Source organism: Mercenaria mercenaria, unplaced genomic scaffold (assembly GCF_021730395.1).
Source record: "Mercenaria mercenaria strain notata unplaced genomic scaffold, MADL_Memer_1 contig_985, whole genome shotgun sequence".
Classification (NCBI taxonomy): Eukaryota; Metazoa; Mollusca; class Bivalvia; order Venerida; family Veneridae; genus Mercenaria; species Mercenaria mercenaria.
The window spans coordinates 1-26,420 of NW_026463904.1; the positions used below are offsets into that span (position 1 = coordinate 1).

Below are 26,420 nucleotides of genomic sequence, written 5' to 3' on the forward strand. Positions count from 1 at the left end.
ATTCCGAAACTTAAAAGTACGTATTACGGATGTTCATAAAACATTAATATTAAATACACGTGACACATTATGTACAATGGGCAAAATAACATTGAACATGGGTTGTTTTTCCTAAGTAAACTAAATAAATATAAAATTAAAATAGACGTTATTTTTTTATGCCATGTGTTAACAAACAAATAAGTACTTAAAAGCGGTAGTTAAATAATAGAATAAATTTATTTGTAATAAGAAGTCTCAAATAAGTTACTTTTTTGACTGCTCTTACAGTAAAAACAAGAGTATGGCTAGATTTCGGCGATTTATATATATTTCTTATTGTTACCAATGGGAACCCGTTTTAGATAACATTTATTTATACTGCATTGTGTGGCGCGAGCTTTAGTGCACCATTTACAGATTTAAACTCTCCAGTTGACCTTTCCAAAGCGGTTCCTCATTGTGTTTCTTTATACGTTTGTTTCCTCTACTTTGGTTACTGATAAAAGTTTTAACTATGTACATGTATTTTGTAAGCATGTATTTCAAACAAACATCTACACATACAGGGTTTTCGTTTAGCAGGGTTACTTTGTTCCTGATATGTGGCTTTTTCCTATCGGATATCTGTCCTTGTATATATTTCGAAACATCTATAGAAAATCTCGTCTGTAAAACTCGTCAATGAAATTGTGAAATTGTATAAAAAAACAATCATTTATCACAATATCAAAGTCAGCTTATTCGTTGGTATTAATTATCGATATAGCATTCTTATTAATGAGTATTGAAGTATTGTAGATTGTACAACTGAATGGTACTTCAATTAATAAAGTAATCTAACAAAGCCTGTTATGTTTAAGCCCGGTAATTAATTCTAAAGCTGACGAGATTTATCAAGATAAAAGTGATATACTCATTTGTATATAACAACTGCTCGCCAAGATACTGAATAAGGTACAGTTAAAACGTATGTATTTGATCTACCAAAAGAATGATAAATACTAAACTTCTACTATTAAACGCGCTTTTGAATGTATTTACCTAACACATTAAGTATTGCGATTCATCAAAGGGTATATATAAGTATTGACTCTTGTGGATGTTAATACAGTTCTATCAGCGGTTATAAAAAAAGTTCCGGACCCTAAATAGTTTCATAGGTCAATCAGACAAATTTATGTAAAGCCTAATAAATTTTTTTATAGTGTAACATTTTTATCAAACTTCACTCTGCCAAAAGTAAGCTCCGTGGACTTTGAGTACCTTTCTCTGTGTGGGAAAAGAAAGATAATTTAAAAAGTCATCTCGAAATAAAATGTTAATATTCATTGTATGAATATTAGAGTCTAATGTGTGAATAATAGAGAATGCCATTCACTATGAGAAACAATAATTCACAAATTATACTCTTCGCTGTGAAAGTGTTTGAATATTAAAGAAGCTTTTCAGAGAAATTAAAAATAATATGCATAATATAGGATATGTATGATAATGAATAATCATTACCCTCAAACATTCAAGAGGAGCATGTTCACAGTCTTCGCTGACAGTCGTAGAAGGAAATTCATTCGGTGGTTTTAACCATTTACACATTGGACACTTCATACCTGTGAAAAGAATATATATTAAAAACATGTCGACAACATTGGACACTTCATACCTGTGAAAAGAATATATATTAAAAACATGTCGACAACATTGGACACTTCATACCTGTGAAAAGAATATATATTAAAACACATATCGACATTTGTCTCCAACACATGAATTTCATCGTACTGCATGATTTTAACTGCTTATGGTCACAAAGAATAAAATATAGTTCACCATTGACATTGCTTTGATCATCGTCATCTGAGCAGGAATCGGAGTCCTCTTCTGGGACTGAAATCTGCGTCCTTGAATCAGCCGGAGCTGGTACTGACATGTTGACGTGTCCTGGATAACTTGCAAGTGAGCTCGACTTAACTACCGAAGTTGTTTTCTGTAAATGTATTTAGAAAAATCAATTAAAGGCAGTCCGTCAAATTATTACGCCCATAATAATTGTTAAAAAAATCGTTGATCGGTTCCTGCAAAGTTGTACCAGTGAAATAATGCCAAGTCTCATCAGACGCGAAATGCGATATAACAACTATGGCTTAATATTCAAACAATTTTATTCAAGCTGAACGCAATATTTCAAATGAATGTACTCACTTTTGAATGTGAACATGTGCGTGAAAAGAGTGTTAACTCTCGTGAACAAACTCAATCAAACTGAGTCTGCTATTATTCTTCTTGGGTATACATTCTTTGCTTCCAAAGCATCTTTTTACAGATTTTATTAAATTAATGATTTATAAAATATATAAAAGCTCTATACTATTCCGAGTCCGGCTTCCCTGTAACAGATAGACATCAGCACTTCTTCAATTTTCTTTATATCATTCAGGGATACATGATGTCCAAACGTTGCTGAAGCTATCTTTTGGTAGAACGTGTCTGCATAGGAAGGGTAACCACATTGTACTGCATTGATCTTTACATTCTGAAATAAACATTAATTTCCTGTAAAGATGGAAATATATGAGCGATTTGTATATCCGTGATGTTTATTTAAAATTATTAAACATTTGTTTGAAGTTCAAAGATCGTTTATTCATTAAAATAAACATAATAATGAGCCGCATCATGAGAAAACCAGCATAGTGCATTTGCGACCATCATGGATCCAGACCAGCTTGCGCATCCGCGCAGTCTGGTCAGAATCCATGCTGTTCGCTTTCAAAGCCTGTTGCAATTAGAGAAACAGTTAGCGAACAGCATGGATCCTGACCAGACTGCGCGGGTGCGCAGGCTGGTCTGGATCCATGCTGGTCGCAAAGCCACTATGTTGGTTTTCTCATGGCGCGGCTCAAATCAACCTGCGCTTATCTTCTCTCTGTTCTAGTTATATTCACAGGATCTTGACGTTAGATATATCTCTTTTAATAAACATAAACAAGCGTCTCGAGTTATCATATGTTAAAGTATTGCTATTAAAAACATGCTACAAAACACGCATTTTAAGAGAACATATGACCTTAAATGATGACCCGTAATAGGCCTCAATTTCACCAAAAAGCGTACATACAACTTGATAATGTAAGCTTTGAAACTGTCAAACGATAGAAATAAGGTGCATATTGACAAGTTATATAGTGACAGAAGTTCTCAAAAAATTCCTTTAGATTACATCCCCTGATAATATTGGTTTTTTCATGAGTTATCTCCCTAAAACTAGAAAAAAATAATTTTCTCCTTTTCCCTACGGGGAATTTTAGATGTCTTTTTGATATTTGTATCAGAATATTCATAAAACGCAGCTTTCTACTGCAAAATTTTCTCAAAACTCAAAACTCAGATTCTTATAATCAAAGAAATTATATATTTCCCATAGGCATCAATGTTAACTTCAATACCAATTATCTCCCCAAAAAATGAAAAAATCTCTCGGTGAAACGCTTTTTTATTTTGAATTTCTTTAAAGTGACCAAAAATTTCATTTAAATATTACCATCCAGTTACATGATATGAAATATGGCTATTACACCATATATCCTTAAAAACATCAATTTGTTAAAATTATATAAACATGATAATAACAGATACGTTTTGATTAAGTCTGTTCACCAGGAGTAATTAAATATGCAAAAACCCTAACACCCACTAGCACCGACCTTAAAACGGAATATTATAAGATTCTTCCACTGGTTATATGTGCAGATGGGAATTTCCGGCCTCGAGGGTAACTGTTTAGGCGGTAACGAGGTTCCTACCGAGTTACCGCCTAAACAGTTACCCGAGAGCCGGATATTCCCATCTGCACCTATAACCAGTGAAAGAATCTTTTTCTTGCATACCAATATCAAGATATAATAATAAAAATAAAATCAGTTGAACGGCTTTCTTTTTAGAACTATTTCTTATAACAGAGTATTTAAACAAAGCGCGGGAAATCAACGTCCGTAAACAGGAAAGACGTCATGACGTTTCAAAGACAAATAACAATGTTTAGTTCCAGTTTTGTTTTATCAGTTCCAGCGTAACGTTATGAATTTTTTTACAAAATAACGCGTTTTGAATCGAGAAATATACTATCAGGAACAAAGAGGAACTGTCAAAGTATTGGATTTTTATTCCGTTTTTCGAAATAAAATGTAAATAACTACATAAATCTTCTACATATATGTAGTTCGTAATACGTCATTTAAAGCACGAGAGTCATCTTACACCCCGGGGTTAAGATGGATTTTTCCAGCACCGGTAAGAATACCGGAAATCCCCGTCTGGTATGCAAGAATATTATGGCAAGACTGAATTTAACTGACTGCATGGTCCAAAGGACCAGAAAATATAACAACACTGAGTCAAAGTACGGGTAGACATTTTACAGTCTACAGGTGGCACTTAAAGATGATGATGTGATAGTCAAAAGATCTTTTGGATGCACAGAACGCAACCAAGTGATAGCAGACTCGGTTTGGTTGAATCCATTCATTAGAGGTTTTGGAATGTGCAATACATGTACCCCACTCAGAGTTCCTTGCAAAGTTTGAAATACAGGTAAGAAAAGGTGGCCTTTGCTGCGTTTAAATTTTAAGAAAATGTCATCCCTTTATCAAAATAGCAGGGTGTATCTTTTTATGAGTTTAGGTCACTTCTCAACCAACTGGTCGAGGGGGGGGGGGGGGGGGGGGGCACGAGGCCCGCACAGGGAAGGCACATGTAAAGTTTCATTTAAATTCAGAACTGAGATAAGAGTTACGGTGCGTATACAAGAGGCCGACATTCGTCGTTCGCTAAATCATTGAAATAATCACAGGAACCTGAAATTCTATTTATAAGCCAACACAAGTCTATATTTTAATATAGACCTGTGATAGAATTTCAGGTCCCTGTGAAATAATCTTACCATATCACGGAGTGTTAATATTTCCTTCGTCCAATCAATGTGTTGTTTATTGAGAAAATAATCGCGTTCGTGTGGTCTACAGTCCCCGATCATGACAAGCACTCTGTTCGAGTTCTGTCGCCAACTGATTTTACATCGGGTATAATACAGTGCAAGTTCATACGCCTCATCTGAATTTCCTGCGAACCCCGCTCCGGTACCTTGCGCATTCTGCACGAAACGGCACAAACGTTCCACATCGTCGGTTAAATTTTCGTACTTTATGATGTAAGTATGACCGGTATCATAGTCTCCGTGCGCAATCACGCCCATCCTTATACCAGGAATGTCAGACTTTAATTTCCGCATCATTTCCCTCATCCTGTCTCGTACTGCGTTCAAACAGCCGTACATTGAACCCGTTGTGTCAAATGACAAAACTATATCAAAAATATCCACACAGCTTGCCATTTTCATATGCAAACATCCACATCAAAAGTTAAACGACACGTTTTTACTAGATGACACGTCTTTCTCTATCCAATTACAGACATGTGTATTTACCGAAAATGAAAAACACGGGTTTTCTGAAAATAGATACAGGTCGCATAATCCTTTATGCATTTTCTGAAATCAACCTTGTGACCTGTCCTATATCTTCCCCAGTTAATAGAATTTATTTTCAGTTGTTTTTATTTTTGAAGTCAATATTTTCATAATAATTATCTAGATCTACAGCTAATAAATATCCTAAACTTATAATTGCTGAAATACACAAGTGTAGTAGCTATCGCAATCGTGTATGATTACCATCATTGAAACACACCAGGTGTTGTACCTGATTAAGTGTACGTTATTCATTTATGAGCTAGTTTAAAATATAATCGCTGGCCGAAGCTAAACTACCTGTCAAATGACCTGATTGCACACTTATTTATCGATTTGTGGATTTCTGTAAATATCTACTTTCGTTTTCGACCCTGTATTTGTAACTGTGTGTAAACATTAACGCGAGATACCTGTCTGCACAGAGCACTTAATTTTACCACCAATTTACTAACAAAACTATTCCAAAATAAAGTTTTGTCACTTTTCTTGGCATCTAACATTTTAAGATACCGGCTGAGCAAAGTTTTTGTATAAGTGCGGCGGAGCAAAGTTTTTGTATAAGTGCAAATAATAAATAATTATGTAAAGTTCACAATAATTAATAATCATTTTGGTCTGAAATTCATTGTTTACTTAGTATGAATGCAGCTAAAATTGAAAAAGGAAACATAATCGGGAAAAAAAAACAGATTTGCGGGAAACGCAACGTGTTTTTTAAAAACAAAAGGTTAGCGCTGTAACAAAATCTTACATAATCCAAACTGCATGAAACCAGATAATTATAGATAAATATTAATCATCAGAGTACATTGTCCTGTAGTGTGGTTTTACGATTTTCGGAAAATACACCAGCAGGCTTAATAAATGCTTGTTCAGCAATCACGCCACAGTTAGTTTTCTTTATCGTTGGATTGGGGATATACGACTTTTTAATGTAAGTTCATTCTATTTTATTACAATGTATTTTAAATGTTACAAACACATGAATGCACGAAGTAGATCTAGTGGAATAGGCCTATAGTCCTGTCATATTGTAATATATATCAGTATTTTTTTTATATAAAAATCATATATATAAAAATCATATATATAAAAATCATATTATAAGTAGAGAATTTATTATTCCTTCTCATTTATTATTCCTTCTCTTGAGAAGGAATATCTTAATTCAATAAGTCACACTTGACTGAGCTACTGATGCCGAAAGCAGTTGTAATTACAAGCTGGCCAATTAAACTCCGTGACCTTAGAAATAACCTCTGACGTTAAGCTATTCTTTCTCAATTGAGGTGACTCCATGCATTACACAATACTAAACCAGAGGATGATTAATTGATTCTTTTATTTCCTCCTGAACATAACACATGTACATTCACCAGATAGACATATATCAGCAAATTTAAATGTAAACAACCAAATATTATCGTTACCTTCAAATGCATGGTTAATATGTGAAAACAAACCCCACTGCGACCCTCTAATTATGGCAATAAATTTACACATCGGATGGAAAATCTCTCTGCCAGGAGTGTTTGTTACTAATAATAGGGATGACCGCATTGAGTGTGACCTAGTGATACCATGTGCTATTGCCGTATTTAATCTACTGAAAGAGGTAACAGATTTAATTTGTCGTTGGATTTAACAATTTATGTTAAATAACTTGCGTAAATACTTACCTGATATTTTTTGGCAGTATAAAACAGACATTGCAACCAAAATTTTACAAGATGGTCATTTTATATTTATATAGATGTGCCCTAGAAGGAACTTTTGGTATGCTTTAACTTGTTAAATGAATTTGTTCAGACATAAGAAACTTTTAAAAAAACCTTTATAAGCAAACCAGTTCCGTGAATTCAGTGTTAATTTCTTGCAACTGTCTATAAACATCAACACGTGACGTGTAATCAAAGCCTTGAGATGTCTGGTGGTTGCGGGTTTTGCTAGATTTATTTATCCCCCCGCCAAAGGCGAAGGGGATATTAGAAATGCTCTCCGTCCGTGCGTGCGTGCGTGCGTCCGTCCGCAACGATCTTTGTCCGGAGCATAACTCCAAAAGTACTGGAGAGATTTCCTTCAAACTTCATACACTGATAGAACACATTGGGAGGAAGTGCAGTGTGCAAGAACAATAACTCTACCTTGCCTATTTTTTGAGTTATTCCCCTTTATCTTATTTTCTTAAAACATTTTGTCCGGAGCATAACTCCAAAAGTACTGGAGGGATTTTCTTCAAACTTCATACACTGATAGAACACATTTGGAGGAAGTGTAGTGTGCAAGAACAATAACTCTACCTTGCCTATTTTTTGAGTTATTCCCCTTTATCATATTTTCTTAAAAAAATTTGTCCGGAGCATATCTTTTTCATGCATGGAGGGATTTTGATATATGTTGGCATAAATGTTCACCACCACGAGGCAGAGTGACATGCGCAAGAACCAGGTCCCTAGGTCTAAGGTCAAGGTCACACTTAGAGGCCAAAGGTCAGATACAAGAATGACTTTGTCCGAAGCATTTCTTCTTCTTGCATGGAGGGATTTTGATGTAACTTGGCACAATTATACACCATCATGAGACGAAGTGTCATGCGCAGTTCCCTTCTTTAGAATTACCTCCCTTTGTTGTTACTTTAAATAGCTTTTATTGTAACTTTTTCATTACTAGTCGTAGGGAAAAATCGAGACCACTTTTCTGTAGTACAACATGCATGCTACATCCAATTTTGAGGTGTATTTTGACCAATCTCTACCTGGTAAAGATTTTTTTGTGGACTTACAATTTTTTTTTTTTTTTTTTTTTAAGATTAACTTTCCTTAGTTGTTACTATAAATAACTTATATTGTAACATTTTTATAATTGACCGTAGGCAAAAAACAAGACCACTTTTCTGTGGTACAACATGGATGTTACTTTCCAATTTTAGGTGTATTTTAAGATATCTCTACCTGGTAAGGAGTTTTTTGTGGACTTAGAAAAACAAAAGACTTACAATGATTACTAAACAACCACAAAATTAAAATTCCATTTGCAAATACAGCTGCTAGAGTAAAAACATTTGCTGTGACGTGCATATATTGTGACATTCTGGCACTAGTGTTCCCTGTTAGCTTTCCATTCCTTCTTTTTACAGTAGCCATATAGAAAAACGTCATAGCTTTACTGTTCATGAAAATTAATAAAATTAAGCAGTAAACCACCTCATCACTGACTTATTCTTTCTTCCACATCTTTAAAACCCCTGATGCGGACCACAACTAAATGGTTCTTCAAAGCTTTCCCCAAAATTAATACTTTCAGACACTAACTTGCCAGGTACTTCAGCCTTCAATTATAATATGCCCGGCGGGGGGATTGGCCATGTCTAACATGGCTCTTGTTTTCATTTTAAATGCCAATCTCTAAATATACACACATGTATAAGAAACAAATACTAATGTACCTCATATCTAAGATAAACTCTGCCTGACCTTACATGAACAGCTGGAAGTCAGTGATGTAACCATTGTGTGTGGGGGGGGGGGGGGGGGGGGATGTGGGCTGGAATACCAAATCATGGACAGGTCTTATATAATCTAAATGGCCAGTGTGAATGGATAGAGGATGAATAAGAACTATTTGATCATTGATAATTCATCCGCATTGTTCATGAATGGGACTACTTTGTCATAAACTCTTATATGTGTACTGAGAGTCTATTTGTACAGATTAGTAATGTATGTGTGTGTCGTGGGGAGGTGATTAGCGTCTTATAAAACTTATAAAATAACAGTTATGCAAACGACAGTTTCTATTTGTAACAGTGAGCGAATGCCCACCTTTTCTTGTGCTGCATCACTAGAATATCACGCCGCAGACACGTGGCATCATGTTACCCCAACCAGTCACTGGGTTATACTGACACCGAGCTTACAAGTCCTAGCACTATTCTGAGTATTCATTTAATGCTGAACGCCAAACGAAGAAGCTACAAATGCATTTTATTTTGGACTTTTATCTGACGCAGGTAGGAAAAGAACCCACGACCTCCCACACTCATAGTGAGTGCTCTACCACTAGGCTACTGAAGTAGTTACAGATTAGTAAGCGTATGTGAAACAGACTAACCAAGCCATAGTATTTGCAGTTTTCTTTTCAATTCAATAAAAATAAATGACGAGACTAGCAATTTTTGAAAATGAAATAATCATCAATTGCATTTTAATTAACGTGATTGAACTTTCAATTTCCTTTTTTTTTCAGTCTGAAATATAGTATATGGCGAGGGAATAATTATCGAATAAATTAACGGAAACGAAAAAAAAAACAACTTTGATACTAGACAGCTATTTACTCTAGTAATATGATCATGTTAAAAAGCCAAAATTAGAATGCAATTGCCGATTTTCTGAAAATAGCATACCCTACATTATAATTGTTTATAATGCATTTATAAATACCAGTGCTTCCAATGATGTAAGGTAAACATATTTGAATATTTTAATTTTCAAATAATAGATTAATTAATAGTTTATAATGTGCAGCGTTGCGATCTTCTTCTTTTTAAATGATGTTCTTTTTTCCTGAAAATTGCTGTCTTTTAACTATTCTGAAAATCAAAGCGCTGACAGCACAGAAAGGTTGAAATCCGCATTTGACGTGCGCTGAACCACTCTGTTGTAACAGTTCAAGTTACTTCCATGAAACATTTGCATCAGTGGTACATTATATACTAGAATAATACATTATATACTAGAAATTCTGCTCCTGAAGACTAAAACCACTGACGGCTGAGCATCAGCTTAATAAAAATTTACTTTAATGATACCAATGAGAATAACAGTGTCTGTTTCATTAAAAACACAAATATTCACAAAGAGAATATAGATAATAGAAATATTGGATCCATGTCTTTTTTATTCAAATTAAAGCCGTGTAGGACCACATTCGTAACAGATCGCATTTGTAACACCTGTTACATCGCATATAACAGGTGTTACAAATGAGATCGCATATGTAACAGAAATCAAGCACATTTGTAACAATTTTTGAGACAAATGTGATCGATGCTGATTTTTGATGTGACATCTGATCACATTTGTCACATGTCATTTTCAATCGGAAAAATGAACAAAAATGTGCATTTTTACATCTGAAACACATTTGTAACATGCTTTAGCTCACTTGTACGAAGTGACAAAGTGAGCTATTGTGATCATCCTTTGTACGTCGTCCGTCGTCCGACCGTCCGTCCGTTCACATTTTTCTTGTGAATACGATAGAGACAACATTTATTATTTGATTTTAACAAAACTTGCACAGAACGTGTATATATCTATGATATCTCGGTTCCTTTCAAAAACCAGCCATATCACCTCATTCGTCTTGGAGTTATTGCCCCAGAGATGGCAATAATTACTGCTTTTAGCCTTGTGAACGCGATAGAAACCACATTCTTAGTTCATTTTTACTAAACTTGCACACAACTTATATATCTATAAGAACTCGGTTTCTTTCAAAAACAACCGTATTGCACCATTTTACTTGGAGTTACGGCCCCTGAATTAGCAAAAAATGCTGATTTTATCCTTGTCAACACAATGGAGATTACATTTGTTATTTGATTTTTATTAAACTTATAAAGGATCTCACTTCCTTTAAAAACAGCCATATCGCGCCATTTGTCTCGGAGTAATGGCTGAAATGGCAAAATTTGCTTATTTTAGTCTTGTGAACACAATAGAGACCATATTTATTATTTCATTTTGACCAAACTTGTATAGAAATTATATATCTATAACATCTCGGTTCCTTGCGAAAACCAGCTACATGTATATAGCACCATTTGTCCTGGAGTTATGGCCCCTAAAATGACAAAATTTGCTGACTTTAGCATTGGAAACATGACATAAATCACATTTATTATTTGGTTTTGACCAAACTTGCATTGAAATTATATATCATTAAGATCTTGCTTTTTTCCTCGAAGAGTAGCCACATCACGCTATTTGTCTTAGAGTTATGGCCCCTGAAATGGCAAAAATCGCAGATTTAATAACATGTATGGTGTAATATTACTCATGTTAGCGATAGTGGGCCATGACGACCCTCTTGTTGCTTAGAGGGATATTTCCGGTCAGGTTAATATCTTGGTACTGGTTTGTTATCTGGCAATCAAACTTGGAAAGAATACCGTTATCATGACTGGTCTGTTCATAGTAGCATGGTACTACATGTACATGTCACTTATAAATTTCCCATATCGGTTTTGGTTTGTAAGATTTCATTTTTACTGAATGCATGAATATATGAATATGTATGATTAAAGGGGAAGATGCACACCACATACAATCCCTGTTCAACTGTTATAGGTTGTATCGCTTCAACAACAAATAAAATGCACTAAAAACAATATCAAGGCAGTCTCAACAAAGAAAGTCTTGTAAAAGCTTGTTTTCGCAGAACACCGGGTATATATACATTTACTTTTAAATAGTGACTAGCTTGACTATTCGAAGACTGCTCATGGCTACTGTTCTGATCCTGATGTCGTCGGCGTGCGCGGGTTCGCTGCAAGATAGGTTTTTCGTTTTCGTTTTGTTTATCTTTGTCAATTCGCATTACTTTGAACATCAAAAAAAAAAACTTATACTGACGACAATGGATACATCAAATGAAATATGACCTATTCAAAACCCCGACGTGAACTTTATTGGACTATATTTACTAAGAGAGTTTTCTTGACTGGCCTGGTGTCTGCATTCGTATGGAAACACTCTTATTTTGTAGAGTAGACTGGGAGTAAATTTCAATACGCCTGGCTAAAATTTCAAAATCGGCATTGTTTCTTATGCTGCGTTTACACTTAGCCACGATGTCCACGATGTCCACGATTTGAGAGAAGCGTGGTGAGCGTGGGGGCTCGTGAGATCGAATCGTTGTGATCTTGAGGGAACTTGGTGGAATCGTGATGATCGTAAGGATCGTGACAAAAATTTTGACAGTCAAAAATTTTGCCACGATTATCCCGATTTATCTTAAATCTTGAGAGAGCGTGATAGAACGTGGAAATCGTTGTAGAGCGTAATGCAGCTTAACAGACCTTAACGTAGCGCATCAGACCTTGATACTCCATCGTATGGGGATCTTGGTGATCTTGGAAACACGATTCTAATAAAGGTCCAATACTAAGGAAAGTGAACATTTTAATTTCTTTTAAAAAGCACAGAAACTATTTCATTTTATTGGAAAATGAAAGTTGGTATGTAGAAATTCGAAATAAATCGCAGTATATGTACAATTATTTTTCTATGAAGTATGAAGAAAGTTAAAAAGACCTGGGGGGGTCATTCTGTCGATTCATTGAAATTTCAACATAATACACATACATTTCTTTGAGTTCCAAAGACCTTCTGTAAATTTTGACCTGCCAATCTTCATTATTTAGTGTCTTGCAAAAGTCTATGCACTGGCTATGAAAAAAATTGCCAACTCACTTTCCCTTAGTAATGGACCTTTAAATTGTACTGGTTTAAGTCATTCACGGTCGATGGAAATAAATCTAGTAAATATGTTGGAAGATCATCATTTTTTCCTTTGTATATTAAAATTAATTTTTGTATTTTTCTGCGGTCAGAAAGAGAAACCCATCCAATTTCGTTAAGAAGTCTTTCTATTGATACTGAACGCGTTAGCCCAGTAACAATACGCGCTGCTTCAAGTTGAATCTTTTCTAATTGATCTTTTTCATAATTCGCAATAACTATAGATTACCTAGGTAAATACTGTAAAGCAGACTAAACGCTCAAATCTTTGAGCAGCTCATGTTCATAAAATGCAACAGTGATAAACTATAATGCATTAACAGTATCAAGCACTGGAGACATAGACAGATACAAAAATACTGAAGAATTTAAATGCTGTGTTTCTTATGGTGCTGTTGGATCATTTCAAGTATTTCGTACAAATTATATATAATCCCTATAGTTGGTAGATTTGATTCATTACAAATGATTGTCATGTGTTGCTGCTATGAAATAAACAACTAAAATGATTAAATGAAAAACAAACAACAAACAAATAGTGATTTGATTATAACATGCAATGATTCACAAAAAGTAATGCTAATGCTAATGCTATGTAATGCTAATTTAATGCATTATTTTGACAAAAATGAGTAATGGTAATGCTAATTTAATGCCGATTTTTTCTAAGTAATGCTAATTTAATGCATTACTTTTGCAAGTAATTATTAACAACCCTGCTATAGGAGCGGCACAAGTAACTCCATCGGTGAGATAGGTGCAGTGGATAGTTTTGCAGATTACGAAACCGGCGGAGCCTGTTGAATTCCCAGGCAGGGCCGGAATTTCCAGAGATATTGTGTCTCTCATCCACCCAGTTAAGGTGGAATGCGCCCCAAATTTTTTTTCCGAATTTCGTCCTGAAATTTATACTATACAAAATTCAGGATATATGCGATTAGGTTCCGATTTTACTTTGTCGCCATATTGTTCGAGTTTTTTGCTATTGTGTCACAAACATGGCCCCTGACGTCACTTTTCGTGCAACGCCCAGTTCCGAATGCTCTCGGCATTTTTCCTTTCCTGCGCTCTGAATGTCATAATAATAAAAAATACAAACTAATTATCACTTTGCGTACAGAAAATGCTACACAATGGTACAAAATTCAGCGAAATAAGATTGACGCTTAAAACGTCAAAGACGATATTGTGACGTCAGAACGGAAAAACTCACATCAAGTTTTGCTATAAATTTTGCCTTAGAATCCAGTTTACAAAAAATCGGCTCGATAAAAAAATGTATAACTTTTGTATGCTGTTTCACAGTATGTGGTCGTCTAACAGACACATAAATACTTAGGGGTCACCGACTTCTATTTTTCACAATAATATATAACTTCACCCCCACCCCCACATGGTTTTAGGCTATATGACGTTAGAGTTAAAAAGAATGCGTTTTCAACTTGCACAACTTACGTTCGTGTTAAAAACGAGATGGTTTTATTATAAGAAATGTTCACGATATATTCGATCTGAACTGCAGAAGATAAGACAACAACTTTGAAAAAAAAATGTATATATTTTATACTTTTGTTCGTAAGTATTGACCTGGCATTAATCTTCACTAATATTTTCGGGCGTTTTCGTTACTTTACGCAATATTGTATCCTGAAAAGATTAACTGTCTGACTTCCACGCACGTTACCGAGGGTTCAAAATTACCTCAGACCATTTTTGTATAATTCAATGTACAAAATGTAATGTAGTGTTATCGTTATTGCTTGTATTCTTACATTTCTTTGCAACAATATTCACGCATTTTAATTTGTTTTCAGTTGTAGTATCAATTTTCGGGAGTAATTTGTCTTTTTATCTAAGATACCTTTACTCGACACATTCTACAAAATATCTTGAATGCAAGTGTATTTCTTTCAATAAATGAACCATAAAATTTTATCAGATAAGTTTTAATTTTCCGGCCTGTAAAATTTGGAGATGAAATTTGAAAAATAGATTATCAGACAGAGGACTCGAACCCACAACCCCGAGATTGATGGATAATCGGTTTGTCCCCGCAGCTACTTGCACATGCGATATTTTGTTTATCATCTAGAAATATTTAAGCTATTTAGGTCCGGACACGGAGAATTAAAATACGGAAATGTACGGAATATTCATGAGTGCCAGGTCAATACTTACGGACAATATCCACTATTTACTATCCATTGTTTATTTCCTATTGATGTTTTCAAAATGCAAATTCAGAGGTTGAAGAATAGTTTTACGTTCAACACAGTCTCTTGCAAATGCTAACTTAGCTTTGTAAAAAAGCTTGTATGTGGTCCGTTGTCGATTTAATATCGTGAAAATAGGTTCTTTAACATGTTTTTAACATTTAGAAAGTTCGTTCAAATGTAATTTTATGAAATGAGCATTTGCCTGATTTTACCAGAAATATTTATCGACGCATGGCAGACGGTTGCTCCACTTTACATGTATAATCAGCACGAAAATAGTATATCGGATCCTATATCTGATAAGAAATTATTATTTTTTTACACTAATTAATTTATGGTGAATCATGAAATAAATTCTACTAATTTAGACATCAATCTCCACAATCTCATTCATGCAAGATTACGAGTTGAGAAAAGAGTCTATTCTATCCGCATAAAGCTGAGCAAATGGTATCATTTTTCACATTCTTGGTAAACGACTGGCGATCAAAGTCATGATATTTCGCACGGAGGCGGACGCTCCAGACAAGATTACTTCACTGAAAGTGGAATCGTGTGCAGTTATAGCTCAGTGGAAGAGCGTTCGCCTCTGGATCGCGAGTTTCGGAGTTTGAGCCCCACCGGAGAGACAGAGAGAGAGAGGGGGGGGGGGAAAGAGAGAGAGAGAGAGAGGGGGGGGGGGGGGAGAGAGAGAGAGAGAGAGAGAGAGACAAAGTGACAGAGAGGACACAGTTAGGCAGAGTAGCTAGTCCAGTGAAGAGACTTTATTTCTGAAAGACATATCTTCAGATGACGATAAAGTATTGCAGCTGGTCCGACGCAGAGAATTTATTCTTCAGACAGTGTCTTTTTATTACAATTAAGCACAGCTGCAGGTCCGATGCAAAGAATTCATTTCTTGGCGGAAACCTTTTAATCAAATGCAGTAACAAACTCAAAGTAATAAAGTAATAGATACTAGAAAAGATGTTATAAAACCCTCACCAGTTGCAGCGTTCAGATTTACGGAGTACGGAGATTTAGTAAAAGTCCTATCTGTTTCTCCGAATGTCATGGATGTAGAAATTATAGTTTCGTGTTCACATTCTGAACACTTTTAAAATTTAACCAATGAACAAAGTCAACAAGTTTTTTCGGCGTGCCGTATTAAGCACGATTTTATGACCTCGTATGACCTTATGCCGCCTGAATAATGTACCAATCGGATTGCTTGGTAAGGTATTCTAGGTATTTTCAGCCATAATGAGAGATATTGTAAGAGCGGCGCTGACTGGAGGAAAGGCTGAAATGCTTTCACTCTGAGTCATGTGTGACACCGAGTGAAATGACAACGCGTTCGTCATCTATAACCTCTATAAGAGCAGCACCATCGGGTTGTATGCGTACCACTTGAACAGGTGTGCGTAACCAAATATTCATCTGCTCATCCGGACATATTTCTGTTTTGTTAAGTTATTTCTGTTTTGTTAAGTTTCCTTTCCTTAAGTTTTGTTTTTACAAAAAGATTATTATATGTTAACAGTCATTAACTCTTACCCTGCATTACAGCAACAATTTCTAACCAGTGAGAATCATTACTAACCTGCAACAACATGTCCAATACTGTTAAATTTTAGACTCTAAATTTTAAATTAATCTTTCCGGTGAAAACAGTACTGTACATATTCTGAATGATAGACAAATTTGATAATAACCTGAAGTAGGGTAAGGGTTCATATTGCTTCCAACAATTCCAGAAATAAAGTATAGAACGTATTTTAATATTGTTTGCTTACTGTTACCATCTTTTAAGCATCAAAGGCTCAAAGTGAGCTTTTGTGATTGTCCGTCGTGTGTCCCTCCACAATTTCTAAACACAGTCTTCTTCACAACTACTGTCTTCATTTATACAAAACTTCACAGAGGCCCCTTTCAACATTGCCAAAAGATTTAAAATACATGTTTCTGCCTATGTATAACTTGTGCTTCAGTTACATCACGCCGACCATCTTTTTTAAAGATATTTCTTGTTTTCGATAATATCCTTAGATACGACATGTCGTTAACATGATTTACACCCTTTATCAAATATCTCACCAAGATATTTCATATCTACATTTCATATCTACAATTCTTCTTTTCGGAACATGTCCGTAATCACTGAATGTTTCAATTTATTACATGTTTTAAAAAATCTGACTTTTCTTTAACACTTTCTTAGCGAATCTCCCCTTATGTATCTCAATACTTTCCGATTTACCGTTGATGCATGCAACTTCGCATACTATTTAGATTATTTGTTAAATAAAACACGATTTAGCGTGAAAACACGATTAAGCGTGAAATTTCTTAATGGGGTAGGGGTAAATAATCGTCAAATATTGAAAAATAAAAGTCGGTGACCCCTAAGTATATATATGTCTGCTAGACGTACACATACTGTGAAACAACATACCAAAGTTATACGTTTTTTTATCGAGCCGATTTTTTATAAACTGGATTTTAAGGCAAAATTTATAGCAAAACTTGATGTGAGATTTTCCGTTCTGACGTCACAATATCGTCTCTGACGTCTTAAGCGTCAATCTTATTTCGCTGAATTTTGTACCACTGAGTAGCATTTTCTAAATGCAAAGTGAAATTTATTTTGTATTTTTCATTTTTATGACATTCAGAGCGCAGGAAAGGAAAAATGCCGAGAGCATTCGGAACTGGGCGTTGCACGAAAAGTGACGTCAGGGGCCATGTTTGTGACACAATAGCAAAAAACTCAAACAATATGGCGACAAAGTAAAATCGGAACCTAATCGCATATATCCTGAATTTTGTATAGAATAAATTTCAGGACGAAATTCGGAAAAAAAAATTGGGGCGCACTCCACCTTAAGACTTTACGTGTATCGATGCGTTTTACCAGACCCGTAAACGATTGTATGAGTGTAAACTCGTATATGAGCCAGGGTATAATTTAAATTAATATTAATGGGAAGAACTAACCATCGACTACAGTGTCGAGGGATACACGTTCGAGATCGGGTGATAACTGCACGTATCTGTTGCGATTTTCGCATATCGGTGCTGTTTCAAGCTGGGAAGATTTTTGTTACTAACATAAAGATACTGTTGTACTGATTTTGATATTTTTGACATTTTTATCATCATTATCATCATCATCATCATCATCATCATCATCATAATAATCATCATCATTATCTTGGACTGGTCCGTTGTAGGATCAATGGTAAGATTAACTGCCCTAAAATGTATTACCTAAATACTGTTGAAAACAGGCGATCTGAATCCAACAAACAAACATAATATTCATCAAAACCATTCTACAGGGTGCCAAATTTTGAGTCGTTTGCAGTAATAGGTGTAATATGGTCACTACAGATTGTCAATAAATGGTAGTTCTTTGTACCAAGGTATTTGGAAATCTGACTAAAGCGAGTTATGATCCGGACACAAACGTATATATTACAGCAAAATAACAAAACAAATCTATGTTCAAAGCTCTGACCATGATCTTGGATATAGCAACATGAGTCATGATCGCAACAAACCTTCTATCCGTGCTGATCATTTGTGCCAAATAATTTGAAAATCTGACAATGCATGGGGAAGTTATACCAAGGACAAACAAGAATCTATATATAACTGCACGAACGCACAAACTCCGCTATTTCATGGCTGGATTATAATAAACGAAGGCCTATTTCCTTACAAGCGAGCTCAGTGGAGTGAGGGTAATTAAAAGCTAAGGTGTATTTTCTTAAAAACTCATAGACATTAGTTCGCAGCATGCACAAGGTCGGGCACTCCTAAACTTAAGGCTAACGACTACGTCCATGACAGATTGTATATAATTTGTCCCAGGACATAGCAACTTCCTGTTTGTCACCCAACTTGAGACAGCTCTGGATAACGAAAGATAGCTACAAATGTATGTCGCCACCGGGTTCGAACCAGTGACCTGATCATTTCAGCTAGTCGAGGTAACAGTAGAAGTAGCTGAAGTTGTAATCATATTACAGTGGTAGTGGCAGTGGATGCTGAAATGATAATAAAAATTGAGCCAAGTCACGGGAAAATTGGCATTCGGACATTTTTGTGAATTTCCGGAAACTCTATATTAAGGCTGACCTGGCATTTATGCATCTGAATTAGGGTCAGAAAATTTCATATTCAGGTAGAATAAGCCTTCTTTGAAATAACAGCGAACGGTGTGGGCGGATGCACAGGCTGATCTGGGCCCACACTGGTTGCAAAGCCTCGAAGATTCCCGAAGGCCCATTTTCTCATGATGCGGCTCAAATAATTTTATGAAGTTTTTGACGTCGACGACGACGCTAACTTGTGATGGTGCTTATGGCAGTCATTTAATGATGTTGCGATGATAACCAACTGATAGAACATTTGCAGTATAATACTCAACATGATACATATGTGCTTCTCATGTCAACCCCCATGTTGGACAAACACATTCGTAACACATTTTACCTGTTACGAATGCGATCGCATACGTACGAAATCTGTTACAAATGCGATCTGTTACAAATGTGGTCCTACAAAGCCGCATACCCGACATCTAGCAAATTAAAATTTTGCAACCGTATATTATGAGCTAGACATACATAAAACGTATAAAAGAAGAACTTATTACATTTTTTGAAAAGAACATATCGATCTATCTATTCCGTTTTGGGGCGAATAATCACTTATCTAGCGTCAGTCAATAACAAATCGTTATCCGCCCAAAACTGTACAACAACAATTGATAAATAGTAAAACGTGAATTTCACTTATTATTGCTGGAATGTTTAGCTTACATTTTGAGAGTTGACGTTGTCCTATGAATACGTACAGAAGCATGTGAAATAATGAACAAAGAAGGTAAAATAGCGTGGTTTTCGCAGCGAATTCGTTTGCTGCAGCGGCGCCGTATTTGTTGTGTTCTTTAAGTAAACTGCTTGGTGACGTTTGATGTGTTTCTTTGATTCAATGATTCATTTACACACGGTTTTTGAAAATATTTGATTGCACACAGTGATAGCTCTGTATGCCCCTTTAACATTTAACAGTTAACGGTCGTTACTTTACGCTCAAAATCTATAGAAAATGCTATTTTTAAAATGCCAGTGTGTCTTAGTTCCTCTTTCGATTTTCAAATATTATACACCATTAGAGAAAACTTGCGATCTGAGCTTTTCAAAGCTGTATAATTTAATGTATTTTCTTTTATCACGTGCATTGAAACGATTGTTAAATTTTAAATAGAAATTATGTACAGAGATAAGCGGTCGAAATACTCGTAAATAATCACTATATACAAAAGTAGTGCGGAAATAGAACGGCGGATTAATCTGCTTCATTGAAAACTGTCATTATTGATTATTTGCAGTCTCCAGAATACGGTTGTAATAGGTCTCACTGCTTCGCGGTTTCAACTTAAAATCAAAGCGCTCAAAGCGCTGATGGTGGCTGCTAATCAATGTGTAAAATATTACAAATAAAGTGACATTTGAGGAATTCTTGATATAAACCAGAAGAACTTTTATTTTGGGTGGTGGGGGAAGCAAAATATTCAGCTTTGGTTTCAAAATTAATCCTTTTTTCATTGCCAGTCATTGTTTACATACACACTGATTCTGTCTTTAACGAATAGTTTTGATCCTTTTTGATTATTTGTGACGAAAACAACAACTTAAATTATTTTACTGTAAATAAATAATATAAGCTTTTTCTACAAACCGTTCAGCTTTTAAAATTTCTTTCTAAAGCTTTTGGACAGTGCCTGTCATTAATTATATACACACTGATTTAGTCCTTATGGGATAACTTTGGTTTTCATGAGATTTTTGTGGAAGAAAAACAGCATAAAACATGCACCAAAAATGCACCTCAGAATTTCAGTTCTGCAGCCAGTGTATTTAAGAGGCGCATTAATTATCACTCCATCTGTTATACCGGTACTCAAAAGTCCGCTAGACGTAACAGCAGGCTTCGCAAAAAATGTTGGACATTTAAGTCAGACAAACCATGGAGGTAATATAGAGATGGAGTGCGGACGAGATAATTGGTGATAATTATTTATTATACCACATGTTGTTCCTTGCTGAGCTCCTTTCAGAATCCTACGAGAGATATCACCACAGTCACTTAATTATCACCATTTCACATGTAATTAACATAATCCTTTGAACACACTGTGCGGCACCGCGGTTTTATCGTAAATCAGCAGATGCATCAAAATTTCAACAAAACGGAAGTTGTGGGTGACATATGCGCACGTGTCATATTTTGAAACTAATTAATACAAACAATGCGCACTGGTGGGGATTCATCGGTAGAGTAAATGTACTACTTCTTAAAGCATGCGTTTCTGTGATATTGTAACTCTTCAGATAACAGTGACTCATTAAAGTAAGCATTTACAGTTTACTATGTAGTCATTTTAAACTAAATTCTTTTAGATTTCCTAAAATTTCCTAAAAAATGTAGACATGCTAAATTAAAGTTAAGGTATCAAATTTTCATTTACTGGGTATTAAAAACGTGAGCAGTTGTGAGCATTTTAAATAATGACCATGTTTTAGACTGCATATTTTATATAATTGGTCTTGATTACAAGTTTATGTAAGTCATTCATATAACTTAAATTTTATTTATTTAAGTAGTTATTCAGTTACCAAACGCCTTCTTCGTGTATTTATCTATATATCTATTTATTTATTTGATTATTTATTTCGCAGATTTGAAGCTGGTGTAAAATCTCACTGTTAAAAGTGGAACATTTTTCTACAATTTTGTCGCACGATCTGGAGTTCAGTGCCTGTAAAGATGCACATGTTGATTTTTTTTTAAATATTTGCCTTGCATTTCACTTATTCGCCTAGAATGTACAAGCATATTGACAAGACATGTTTTAATATCCATATACGCTCTGTACAGCTAAATTGGATTTGTAGGTCAGTAATATTACGTTATAATCTCATTTATTATAAAGTGAAAGTTCGTATTCATAGCTTTCTTGTCTTTACATTCTGGACATATCCAGGGACCCTCCGGTAAAGTTTCAGCTTTCAAATTGGCAAACGAATATTGCCACCATTCAAATTCGCATTTTACATGTTCGCAATTAATCATTTCTCTATCGTTCGGGTGTTCACGTGGACAATATGGCCAGTCACTGTCAGAATCACTCCACAGCCTTGTTACTTGAATTAATTCATTGGAAAAGAAAATCCCTTCAAAATCTTAGTTTTCGTAATCATTATTTGCCATAAGTAACACTTACAATAAAGTCTTTCCAAAAAGAACAAATTCGATGTAAATCAATTATAATTGCATGACCGTGGATGACATGAAAATGCGTGTATTTCGTCAACTTCAATTGCCAAATGTCAATATGTCAATAACGACGTCAGAATGTGTATTTGAAGTGTCAGGTAGTTACTAAACGGAAAATATCGGAACATCCCGATCCCATTATCGGACTATTCCGGCTGTTCATCGGGTCTCACTCGATTAACTCCGTAAGGAACAACATGATATCCGATTAACACCTAGTTGCTACTGATTGACAGGTACTTATCAGAGGATAACAAAGCCGCGGTGCCGCACAGTGTACCTTTGAAGTGCCTTCGTCCGCACTCCATCTCTATATTACCTCCATGGACAAACTTACAACTTTAGTCAGATCGAGAAAAAAATCGAAAAATAAATTATGTTACTGGCGAAACGAAACTGTTTTAATTTTCATACATATTTGTATCAATCCAGATATTTTGAGCCGCACCATGAGAAATCCAACATAGTGCGTTTGCGATCAGCATGGGTCCAGACCAGCCTGTGCATCCGTGCAGTCTGGTCAGGATCCATGCTGTTCGCTTTCAAAGCCTATTGCAACTACAGAAACCGTTAGCGAATAGCGCATGGATCCTGACCAGACTGTGCGGATCCGCGCAGGTCCATGCTGGTCACAAATGCACTATGTTAGTTTACTCTTGGTGCGACTGAAGTGAGCCGAATCTGTCTTAAAACAATTCAATTTTTAAGTTGGTCAAATCTGTTATCTGATGGCTTGCTACAGTCTGACATATTGCCGTTTCAAAAAGGCGAGTATGCGCCCGTTGATAATTCGTGTCTTGTTAGACGGAATTGTACCGAATACATGTGTTTCTATGCATTAATGTAGTATCTTATGTTGTACATTTGCTGAAGGAAGATTATCCGTGAGGGAATATTATTTAGAAAACTATGGTGGCATATTTCTGCGTACGATAACCAGATAAGTTTCGCGAAAATGTATCGAGTTTTCACGAAAAACCGAAAACTTTTCGCGAAAACATTAAAAGCTTTGCACGAAAAGAACTGCAAATATTAAGTGAAAATATTAGCGTAAGTGCCCATTTCTGCATAAGAAAACCAGATAAGTTTCGCGGAAATGGCCAAACTTTCATGAAAAACGGTAAAGTTTTCGTGAAAATAAAATGTTTTCGCGAAAATAACAGTTTTCACGAAAACAGTAAAATCTTTCAGATGGCTATAAACAGCATACTGCATTCAGAGTCAGTCTGGCATTTGGATAGGTTGTATGTGCAACGGACTAAGAGATGTGTACTATCGTTGTTCAAAGTGTTCCGAATGTTTCTATTTTTAGATAAGAAACAAATCTTAACAACTTTTCATGAAAAGATTAATTTTCAAGATCATTTATCTTAACTGCAGAAGTGGGCACTATCACGAAATTTTGCACTAAATATCTGTATTTATTTTCTCGAAAAGTTTTTATTTTTTCGCAAAATCTTTCCTGTTTTTCGCGAAAACTCGATATATTTTCACGAAACTTTTCTGGTTATCGTATGCAGAAATATGCCACCATAGAAAACATACATGTCTTTGATTCTCATGGCAGGTCACATTGCAAACAATATTGAATGAATTTTAACTGAATATTCTTTTGTTTTGTTCACTCTCGTATTGCAAAGCATGTTTAATTATATTTTGTTCTTAATATAACGATGAAGATGAAATGTACATGTTTAAGTTATATCAATAAATTACTGTCCTGTTCTATTCTGTTCATAAATCATCTTACTAAATTAGTGCGCTAATTAGTGTTAATTGGCAGTAGCAACGCCTGAGGAAATCTGTATCACTGCTGATTATCGATTTTCTATAAATAGCCTAATTAACATGTGGTCATATTTTCGAGTGTTTGAAACGACAACGAGACAATACTGTCTAAAATTCGGTAACATTCTTAGATCACTAGGGTTGCATTAATATAATATCTTATAATTTGATAGCTATGACTGACGAACATTTAAGTTTATTCTGACATACTTGAAAATTGTTACAACTTTCTGGAAAAGCTATGGTAGGTACAAACTGGTATTGTCTATGGACCGGAAATGTTCGGAAACTTTTCCGTTGAAATTCCGTTTCTATTTTTAGCCGTGGATTATCTGTAGATGAATATAATCTGTAGATTATTGCTATTAGAAGTCATCGTTCTTTATCAAGTACAGTCTTATATTTCGGGAGTTATACATGTGACAATGCGGTTAGGAAGCATGTTTGAATTGTCAGTCTGGATTCCCGGCTAGGTTTCTACCTTTTCTACGTTAAAAGCTACGTGACCTCTAGGACAGTACTATGCAATGGCCAATAGCTAATCAATATCATCGCTCAGTTCAGGTGACATGAGGTCAACGTTTATTCACGTGATCATAAATTTGCATATTTGTATTCATACACGTGGTTGTTTTAATCAAAATGTTTACTTCAGTTTTTATTGATTTTAGTTGCCGAATTTACATTAAAAATGGTATTAAGGCATATATTGTAGCATTGCATATTCTGCACGTTGTGTAGATAATTGTTTCCCTGGAAAGCCTGGAACTATTTTTGGTTGTGTTGTAAGGATGGTCTTAAGAACTGACAAGGTTACTCAAACAGAGTATTCTTTTTAACACTGGTGGCAGCAGCCACCAAAAACTGGAGCGTAAAATTGTTTTGGCGAGTCAGTCTATCTGTGCTAACTAGACTAAGTACAATGGATTTTGATATAATTATATAGCTAATATGCGGCTGTCCTTTTGACTTTTTGTAGGTAGGGGATAAATCCTGGGTTTTCCTGCATGCCGGACAGGGTTTTCCCGTGCTTTTCCAATGCTAAAAAGACTCATATGACTCACGTGCTATAATTTATGAATGGATGCGTACATTCATACGCCAGTATAACAAAATAGCGCCTTAAAGAAAAACCTTCGTTTTTCTTTATATCTTCTACGAATTGAAGAGTAAGGCATGCAACAAAAAGAATCAATCACTCGCAGCAGGTAAAGATGGGAATATCCGGCACTCGGATAACTGTTTAGGCGGTAACGAGGCATCTCGCTACCACCTAAACAGTTACCCCCGTGCCGGATGTTCCCATATTTACCCGCAACCAGTGAAAGAGTCTTATATTAGGCCTATTCTACACAAGCCAGACAAAAGCACCAAACCAGTTTCCATAACTGTACTTTAGACACCAGACGATCTATAAATAGATTCTAAATATAGATTTAAAATTCAACATAGTTGTAACTTGTCAAATTCTAAATAGTTGCCAATTACAAATCAGCTCAACCGGTTATGTTAACCAGAAGTTCGAAATCCATCCGCGGCAGTTAATTTTCTTTTTGTTTCTGCATAATATGCAAATTTTTCTTTTGAATGTTTATCATTTTCTCAGTGACACAACGACGGCTGAACCGTCGAAGCCGATATGATGTTTGAGAAGTTTAGTAGATTCTAATAATGATTAAAGATTATATTAGTTAAATGCTTATAATATATGTACATAAACAATGGATGATAGAAATATGTTATGGAAAACGATAATATATGTAAATACAAAGCCTTAAGGTCAGAAACGAAGAATAAGGGAACAGGAAGGAAAATTGTTAGGAAAAACATGATCTGAAAACTAATGTTCGTGAGGATTCAAACCTCATACGAAAGAATTAATTTGATGATATGCTACGGATAATATGTGCAAGTTTTTCTCACTGAGCTAGTTTTTCATTGCACATGCCGAGCAGTTTGAATTAAAGAAATACTTGTACATATACTTACACGTATTTTTCTATCATGAAATGGACGCGTCCTCGTTTGCTCGCCTGAGAATCATGTTATAATGGG

General features: G+C 35.3%; 1 protein-coding gene across 1 annotated transcript; it reads right to left on the reverse strand.

Moving 5' to 3' along the window:
* Positions 1-1,660: 1,660 nt before the first annotated feature.
* Positions 1,661-5,961, reverse strand: LOC128555051 (uncharacterized). Its single transcript, XM_053536411.1, has 4 exons — positions 4,919-5,961; positions 2,348-2,512; positions 1,810-1,966; positions 1,661-1,695 (listed from the first exon to the last, which is right to left on the reverse strand). The coding sequence occupies exons 1-4, from the start codon at positions 5,372-5,374 to the stop codon at positions 1,661-1,663; spliced, it is 813 nt and encodes a 270-aa protein (XP_053392386.1). The 5' UTR covers positions 5,375-5,961.
* Positions 5,962-26,420: the final 20,459 nt, after the last annotated feature.

What these genes read in the sequence shown, in the direction of transcription:
- LOC128555051 (XM_053536411.1), bottom strand. Translation starts at nt 5,374, where the DNA reads ATGAAAATGGCAAGCTGTGTGGATATTTTTGATATAGTTTTGTCATTT. An exon ending in GGGAAGCCGGACTCGGAATA is followed by an intron (nt 1,967 to 2,347) that starts GTATAGAGCTTT and finishes ATACATTTACAG; the next exon opens with AAAACAACTTCGGTAGTTAA. An exon ending in TGATCAAAGCAATGTCAATG is followed by an intron (nt 1,696 to 1,809) that starts GTGAACTATATT and finishes TTCTTTTCACAG; the next exon opens with GTATGAAGTGTCCAATGTTG.